The 9,471-nt window shown below is 40.5% G+C and overlaps 1 protein-coding gene across 1 annotated transcript; it reads left to right on the top strand.

Annotated features, from left to right (window-relative positions):
• Positions 1-2,880: 2,880 nt before the first annotated feature.
• sat1.S (spermidine/spermine N1-acetyltransferase 1 S homeolog) lies at positions 2,881-6,882 on the top strand. Its single transcript, NM_001097736.1, is given in 6 exon segments — positions 2,881-3,102; positions 3,708-3,759; positions 3,975-4,058; positions 5,124-5,225; positions 6,022-6,062; positions 6,392-6,882. Coding segments are annotated over 6 exon segments (516 nt in total). The 5' UTR covers positions 2,881-3,036; the 3' UTR covers positions 6,563-6,882.
• Positions 6,883-9,471: the final 2,589 nt, after the last annotated feature.

Genomic DNA, 9,471 nt, shown 5'->3' on the forward strand with positions numbered 1-9,471 from the left:
CTACCTCCACCTCAGTCTCTCCAGCACCATCTACTCCCTCCAGCAAGTGGGGTCCAAAGCTCATGGTGATGTCCGTTTTTTAAAGACTGGGGAAATCTGACATTCCTGGCCAACTACTGAACTGCCAGGAAATACTTTAATCTGAAATGGGAAGTAGCTCCCCCTCCTAATTGAGAAACAGGCCCAGCATGGACTGCAAAATGTAAATGTGTGCAAAACCTTTACCCGCTTATGTATATGTATTCTTGCCTTTTATACTGACCTTCAGCTATTGTTAAACGGATACACCACCCAAAACAAGGTGCTTTTGTATAATAAAGGATGTACTTTAGGCAACTTTCAATTATATGGTAATAAAATACTTTCACTGGTTTCAAAGTCATTTGTAAATGTCATTGTTATTGGGAACTTGCTTTTGAGTACAATTATTTTCATTACACACACACAAACAAAGTGGAGAGCCGCTATAAACTACTCACAAACTTAGAGCCTTATTTATCTAAATCCAAAGAGTATTTAAATAAAAAAAAGCCTGACCAAACTAGAATCCACAATTGGACCTTATTTATCATTTAAAAAGCATGATTTAATCAGATTGGGGACAAACCCTATAAAATCGAGCAAAAATCCAAATTGTGTGATTTTTTTGGAGTTTTTTTTCTCTGAATCGCTCAATTTTTTTCAGACTTTTTCCCAGAAAGCCTGAATTTTTCTGATTTTGCCCAAAAAGTCCAAAATAGGATTAGCCCGGATTTTCAGGCTAATTTCAGCGCAGCCCTCAGAAATTTCCAAATAGAATAGGGACCTCTCCCATTGACTTACACTTTTTACAACCTCGGCAGGTCTGAGATGCCGGATTTTCGGATTCTACTTTTTGCATCCTCATTGAGTTTTTTTTTTCCAACTGAAAATTCGAATTTTATAGTAAAGAAACTTTCATTTTTTGAGTTTTTGAATTCTGAGCTTAAATAAATAACCCTCTTAATGTATGGCTTATGGCAGCTGCCTCTGCTTGGACCTGCCTAAACGTAGCTCTCTCTTTCATGCATTATTCGTGGTCTTTGAGTTATTTATATTTTTATTCGGGCAGCTCTCCAATTTGCAATTTCCGCAATCTTGTTGCTAGGGTCCAAATTACTCTAGCAACCAGGCATTTGAACAAGAGACTGGAATATGAATAGGAGAGGCCTGAATACAAAGATGAGTAATAAAAAGTAGCAATAACAATAAAGTTGTAGCCTTACAGAGCATTTGTTTTTAGATGAGCCTGTGATCCCCATCTAAAAACTGGAAAGAGTTAGAAGGAGGAAATAATTAAAAAACTATAAAAATTACAACCACCTTGCTTTTTTTTTTGGGCTTTTTGCCGAAAAGCCTGTATTTTTTTTCGGATTTTATCCCAAAAAGCCCGAAATCTGACTAATTCCAGAGCTCAGACCACCAGGGCCGGATTTACATAGAAGGCACCCTTAGGCCCGATGACGTTTGTCACCCCCTTCCTCTCCCTTTTATTTGTGCAAATTTTTATTGTCTGGACCTGAGCAATGGGGATTGACGCTGTGTTTCTGAACCAATGTGGGTATGGCTGGGCAGTAGTGATGGGCGGGTTCGGGCCGACCCCTGGACAAAATGCGCGGGTCGCCTGCGACCTAGTACTTCCGGCGCCGGAATTTATAGACTTCCGCCTGCCCCACCCCTTTTGTGACATCACTGCGGGGCAGGGCGGGCGTGGGTTTATAAATAAATGGAGGCAGGGACAATCCTCCACCGCCCGAGAGCAGCAGCAGCAGTTGCTGCCGCCCCCCTCCCCCGTGTGCTTACCTTTTTGAGCCTGATCGGGTGCGGGGGGGTCCACCAGTGCAGCAGAGAGGGCCAGAGCCTAACTGCGCTAGAAGAGCCGAATTTTTCGGTTTGAAAACCGGAAATTCGGCTCTTAAAGTACCAGGAACGGCATATTTGCCGCCCCTGGTACCTAGTGGGGCACTGCCGCCTGAGGCAACAGTCTCAAGTTGCCTCATTGGCAAAGCACCCCTGAGCAGAGGGCCCTGAGCAGAGAAATTCTCGACCTGCACATCACTACTGGCCAGCATGCCGCCCCTAAAATCCTGCTGCCCTAGGCCCGGGCCTTGCTGGCCTTTCCACAAATGAGGGCCTGCAGACCACAGAAACTTCCAAATAGGACAGGGACCTTTCCCATTGACTTCTATACAACTTCGGCAGGTCTGAGATGCCGGATTTTCGGATTCTGACTTTTTGCCACATCGAGGTATAATAAATCTTGAAAAATATTAGGTTTTTTTCCCACTAAAAATTCAGTCAATAGAGATTTTAGCATTTAGACTAGAGGGGCTGTTGTATGGTTCCATAGAAAGTTACCATATAGTGGGCTGGTAGGGGGCTGTTTGGGCCTCTGTGTACTTGGAATGGCAGGGTGTAGTTTGACTCCCAGTTCAGGCTTGCCCTTAAAGTTAACTTAAAGGTGAGCTACCCCTTTAATTTTTAAAGACTACACAAAGGCAGGGGGAGGCTGCTGATGATACTTCTGCATGTGGGGAAAAGTCTGAGACTGGGAGTAGGAGCTGATACTAAAGACAAGCCATGCCTGTAAAGTTCAACAGAAAGTATATAATAAGCTCTCTACAAAGCACAGTGCAGTGTGTTGTAATTCCACATAATAGCCAGTAGGTGGCAAGAGCACCCTAGTAAAGGACGCTGAAACTCAAATGAGTCATTTCTGGGAACCATCACCTCAGACGTAAAGGGTCGTGGCCACTCAGCGTGAGTTATGCAAGCGTGTTTGTCTGGGAAGGGGCGGAGCTCTCTCACACTATAAATACCCCTGTTCTCGGTTTCGCACTCGCATTTCGTCGTGGAAGTTTTCTTGTCACGGTGGCTGCAGCGACTGAACTCTGCCGGGTCAGGCGCCCAGACTGACTAAGGAGAGAAAGCTCCTGGGAAACGAATGAAGAAACACCTCCTACTACTCTTCACATACAGAGGACTTGTCAGAAAAGGGAAAAAGAGCAAGAGAAGAAAATGGCCAAGTTTATCATACGATCCGCTAATGCCGGGGACTGTAAAGATATATTGCGACTCATAAAGGTGAACTGTTACGTTTTATTATAAAGTCACGGCGCTTTCCCTTCGTTGTGATTAGGGATCATTTGTTTAGGTGCAGTAACCCATAGCAACCAATCAGATTGCTTTTAACTAGGCGACTTGGAAATGCTGCACGCTGATTGGTTGCTGTAGTGAAGAGACTTGTGGTCCTGTAGCTGTTCAACTATTAAACTAAAACTACCCAAAGTCCTTTAGTAGTAATTGTTGTACTTAACTGTACAGCTTGCCTCACAGTTACAAAGATTATCTAAATAGGACTTTATGTGTAAATAAATCCCTGTGTAGCTTTGTGACCCTGCTGGGTCAACTTAACTGGTAACTTGGGTGGGGGTGGCAGGAATGTGCCATTATTGCAGGTGTTGGGGGGGGGGGGATGGGCTGAGGCAGCGTGTCTGGAATAGATAAAGGGGGAAATGAGAATTCAATATGACGTGTGTGTGTGTGCTGCTGGGGCATATTCACTTCTGCTTTCTAATATCCTATAGGCTGTTATAATATTGTATTTTGTATCCACTGTTGTCTGCCGTATTGCACCCATTACACAATGTCCCCTTTATACTCAATGATGTCATCTTCCTGTTTTGTAGGAACTGGCTAAATATGAAGAGATGGAGAACCAAGTAGTCCTAACTGAGAAAGGTAAGTGGAATTCTAGAGGGTACACATCTCTGCCAAACATGTCTGAGGCACTTTATTGTCGAGATGATTGATCGTTGGAGTTGTTCTGTGCCCTGGGCTGTTTGCCAAGCTGCTCCCATGAGCCTTTGCTGCTAAGCACATATGTACATTGGGGAACGGTTTGCTTTTCTCCTACACACTCATACACAGCTTGTGTTTTTTTTTTTTCTGTACAGATCTGCTTGAAGATGGATTTGGAGAACATCCATTTTACCACTGTCTTGTTGCTGAAGTGCCTAAGGAGACCCAGAGCGTTGATGGTAAATTTTCTATTTTCTCCCCGCTTGCCCCTTTTCCCAGAAATCTGAGGCATTTGTTTTTGACCCTATTGTGCGCAGATGCAAACGTTGTTAAATCCTATTTTCTCTTTAATTTGTCCCAATCTTCAGGTTACAGTCTCTAGCTTCGCCATGTACATGGATGGCCCTTCCGTGTACATGGGTGGGCGGGGAGGTAACTAAAAGATCGTTACACAATAAAGTAGATGATCATGAAACGAGGTAAGGCAAACAGGCAATCACCGACACATTAAAGCAGCAAACACGGTAGATCAGAAATCCATGCTCAGCTACTGAGTCTTCGTGGAAGATTCTCCATTGTTGAATGGATTTTTATTTTTATATAAAAAAAATTTCCCCTACTATTTTTAATGTTGTTTTCTCTTTCCATGGAAACCTAAATCAAGCTATAATAGCATTAAGTCTACAATGTCTTTTTCCAGTTCAGTTCTTGGTTGGTTGGGTATGACTTTTTTAATTCTCACTCGATGTTTTGGTAACTCGTCCCCCTGTGCAATTTAGCCGTTCCACTTGGTAAATTTGAGTACAGATTTATTTCTGTATTGTACTGTTGAGGACTCTGTGATCAGAATGAGAGGCTGCCTCTATTGATTCCTGTTTTTTCATGTACTACTAATGAGGGAACCATAGCACTTGATCTGTTGTATCTCTGTTTCCCATTTTTTACATGTGGGGATGATTTGCATAATCTTCTGAACTGCCGTGTAAAAATTTCTATGTTCTATATGATGGGTGCTCAGAAGTGCTGGTTAACAGTAAAACATGATATTTGCTCAAATGCAGCAACAATTGCTTTAGCAGCCCTTCGACTGGGAATTGCAATGTTTGTCTGTGATGTGAACCTCTAACAGTTTAACTAGAACTTCCAGTATGGTGCTGAGAGTTGTAGTACAACTGGGAGGCCACACCTTTATATATTTCTGATTTATGGTATTTACAGTTCTCGAGATGGGCTTGTTTTTGTTTGCTTGTATGAAACTTTTTGTGTGTGTTCAGGACTCATTGGATCTGCTTTTTTATTTATAGGATACACAGTTGTTGGGTTTGCAATGTACTACTTTACCTATGACCCATGGATTGGAAAATTGCTTTATTTGGAAGACTTCTTTGTGATGGATGAGTACAGAGGTATGTCACCTGAAGCCTAGTATCAGAGGCTGGATACTTTGCCTTTTAAAAGGGAAATACATAGGAGTAGTATGTTCCATATGTTTCCATGAATTAAACAGACTGCACACGCTGCTTTAGAAAGGAGCCAAGCATCTTCCACTTATGACTGCAGAGATGTAAAGAATTTGTGTTTGTGCCAACATCTTCCTGTAGTCCCAGGCATGCCTCACAAGACTTGGACAATATACTATCATTTTCCTAATCCTATACTTTGCATGCACACCTGCAAGGAATGCCTGGGAACTACATATAATATGGCATCAGTAATTTGAAATGGCCTGGGGATTAAATTTAGATTTAAGTGAGTGGTTAAGTATCTATTCTCTGGAATGAGTGGAACCCGGGGTTCTCTGTAATTCGGATCACTGTGCCATGTATCTACTTACATTAAAAAACAAAAATAGGATTGTTTTGCCACAGATATGAAATTATAGGGCTTGGTTACCATCAAGTACAATTACTTCCCTTTTCTCTGTATTAAAAGAAACAGAATTAAAATAAATTGGAATTATTTGTTGGACGACTTTTGTGAAAACTTCTTGATAAAAGATCCCATGCATTTGCTATCAAATGCTTAAGCAGCTCCTGATGTTGAAAAACAAATTATTGTGCCAAATGCATGGTCAAGACCTACAAAACAGCAGCTCGCCGGTATTGACATGACTAGGGAATTTAAAGAAAACTGTTGTCCATGCTAAGCATTGAGTTATTTTAATTTTTTTTTTTTTTTTTTTTTTTTTTTTTTTTTATTTAGGGTTTGGCATTGGATCAGAGATATTCAAGCACTTGAGTCAAGTAAGTTTTATAGTTTAAAATTAAACCTTTTGAGACTAAGTCGGATTAAATGCAAATTAACCCAGTTGTGCTTTGCTACTTAACCACAGTATTGCATACTTAACTTTCTGCCATGTTGGTACAGTTTTTTAGGATTTCTTCAATTGCACACGGATAATTTTCATATCCGCAGCTGCAACCATGGGTTTTATGGAGAATCTAACATACAGTATTTTCACAAGCTGCTTTAACTTTCAAATGTAGAAACTATTTGCAGATTAAAGATTTGTCTGTTACTGGGGCATTTGAAGTGTATTTCCATTCCTTCTAACCTCATCTTCTGTCTTCAGATTGCGATGAAGACCCGTTGCAGCAGCATGCACTTCCTGGTTGCAGAATGGAACGAGCCGTCCATAAAGTTCTACAAGAGACGTGGAGCATCTGACCTTTCTACAGAAGAAGGATGGCGCCTCTTCAAAATCGATAAAGACTACTTGTGTAAACTTGCCTCAGAAGAGTAAAAACTCTTCCAGAGGCAGCAAATATCCCAATAAAGAATAACCTTCGTTATTTGCATGTAATTATTGTAGTAGTGTAATTGTAGAGTAGTTAATGCAAAAGCTTTATTACCAGTGACTGTAATGTGTCTCCAGATCCTCATATCAAAATTATTTTGTTACAGCATCTTCCAAGAGTTCTTCATACATTAGTTTTCCAGTTGTCTGTATTATATGTAACTTCATTGTTGTAAGTAATTTGTGTACAATGTACACACTGGTATTTAGGTTTCGATTTGTACACTTAACCTGTTTTATCAATTAAAGAGCAATATTTGTTCTTATTGTTTGTATTGGTCTGTTTCATTTTCCAATGTCGCCAAACAGAAATGAGCGGAACCATTGGCTTGTAACTTAATCACATGGGGAGGGCAGTAGGAAACTGCAAAGCGGCAGGGCTAATCTTACAGGAGGATTGCTCTAATGGAAAGCAAAATAACAGTTGTGGGAGCAGTCATTTGATGTTGCAAAATTAGTTTCAGTATTGTATCAATATATGCACCCTCAAAGACTTGTCATTTTGCTATTGTTTTGTATAGTTTGAAGTAAACATTCCATTGATGTGTGCAAATGTATTGTGAATGATGTGGTCTATCACATAAGCAAGCCGCTGTCCACAAACTGTTTCATAAGATAACGGATCTTTCTGTAATTTGGATCTTCTGGGTAACCTCTCCAAAGGCTTGACCATTCATTGATCAGGGTCCCCCAGGCTTGGGAACTAGTGCAGTAATAGGTGTACCATCTTTTAACGTGCAGCACTCACTGATAAGATTTTAATTCATGACCCCAAAAAAAAAAACTCAAACTGCAAATGATGAAAAATAAAACCCAAATGCAAATTGTCTCAAAATCTCGCAGTCTACATCATACTAAAAGTTTGATTAAGATAATCAACCCCTTAAAAGAGATACTGGCACCAGAAAATAAACTTTATATATAGTGAATAAAGTATTGTAACATATAATGATATTATAAGTAATGGAACTCTGCGGTTACTTCTAATCTCCTCATATTTTCCAACAAGGGGTACTTTATTATAATACACAAGTGTTGGTGAGTCATGTGACAAATTACTTCACTACTCACCATTTATAACTGATGACATCATTAGTCTCCATTTATAAGGCTATAATTTACAAGATAGTCATGGCTTTTGTGTATAATATATATATATACATTATCTTTGAATGCTATTTATAATTTTGCGATAAAAGTATTTGCCTGATGCTTTTACGTTCTTTCTTACCCCCATGTTCCTCTAGTAGGGGGCTGCCATATTCGTGCAGCAGTAGTCTGTTAGCATTAGAAACTCAGACAGGCTAATGGTTGCTATAGATGCACAAATATCGTACAAAATGAATTTTCGTACAATATTCAGTGTGTATGGTGGGAAAAGAGCCAACCGATGTCGATCAGGCTGGACGGAAAATTTTGATTGGGTGCCTTTGAAGGAATCCAAACAATGGCCATTCTTAGTGCTGAATCGTCCGATACAGGTAGAATTCTATTGTTTCTATATGTATATCTGATGATTCAGCTCTACAAGTGTGTATTGAAACGAACAATCTTTCTTGGAAAGATTTTTTTCTTAGAAATATTGTAATTGTTACGTCTATGGCTACCTTAAGGGACAGGTTGGCAAAACAGGTTTAAGAACTACAATTAATAATTACAAAAGCAGACCTTTCAGAAAAAAATTAATATGACCTTTAGATAAATTTTAATGTAGTTATTCTGAAAAGAAAATCTTGTCATTATCACTTTAAGGGGAGTGGCACACGGGCATATTCGGATGAGATTTAGTCACCTGGCGACTAATCGCCTCTTCTGCGCCAACCCCCGAACTGCCTTCCCCCTGCTATAGTGAGAAGAAGAAGAGGTGATTAGTCGACAGGCGACTAAATCTCCCTGAATCTGCACGTGTGCCCCTGCCCTAAGAGAAATCCAACTGAATGTTATTCTTTGGGACAAGAAGAATAATAATATTGCAGGGAGCAAGATCTAATAGGTTGACAAGAAAGTGGGGCTAATCCTGCTGTAGGTGGCAGCTATTGGCTTTTAGATGTGCACGGCTGCTAATCACAAATAAGTAAAGTTAGGGTAGAACTCCACGGGCAATTTTGGCGATCCGAAACGCTGTGCAAAAACGCAGGCGTCAAGTCGGATGCGATGGAAATAATGTAAGAGATGGAAACGTCGGATCATGTTGCAGTGTTCATCTGACGCAACACGACTGACGGATGCAGACGCAGTGTGCAGCACCTGCTTCCGACAGTCGTGTCGCGCCGGGCGACTTGACGTGCTTTAGTATTTGTGCTGTCATTATTAGGGTTTTTGCTTCTGATTCTGTAGACACAAATAATTGCACCTGGCAGTTTATGGTAGACGAAGGCAAATTGTTCCTATTATATAATCGGAGGATATAAACGGAGGTACAGTATGTGCGCAGGATATGCACCTTTACTAGCACTCCCCTTTCTTGCATGCCACCTGTGTGCTCACAGCTCACTTATACAATGAACTGCCCCAACACAGTTAGCTTATATTTGCCATACTGGTTTCAATATGACTAATGATTAAAAATACCATAGTTTACCTTCAATCATCCTGCTCATTGTAACAGAGTCTGCTGTGGGAGACTCACATAGGATATCTCTAGTGTAAGCAATGCTAGTAATGAGGTCATCATAACATCTCCAGATGTTAAAACAGGAAGGCAAGGTTTCAAGACCTGTCATCAAAACCTTATGTTTATTTATGTAGTAAAGGAAGTCTTCATTTCCATGTAGGTGACGCTATTTTAAAGGCAATGATACATGGGTTGCTTGCCAGTGATTTGATGCCTGCACAATTTCCAGCTTGGTGTATGG

This window comes from Xenopus laevis, chromosome 2S, assembly GCF_017654675.1.
Source record: "Xenopus laevis strain J_2021 chromosome 2S, Xenopus_laevis_v10.1, whole genome shotgun sequence".
In the NCBI taxonomy this organism is placed as follows: Eukaryota; Metazoa; Chordata; class Amphibia; order Anura; family Pipidae; genus Xenopus; species Xenopus laevis.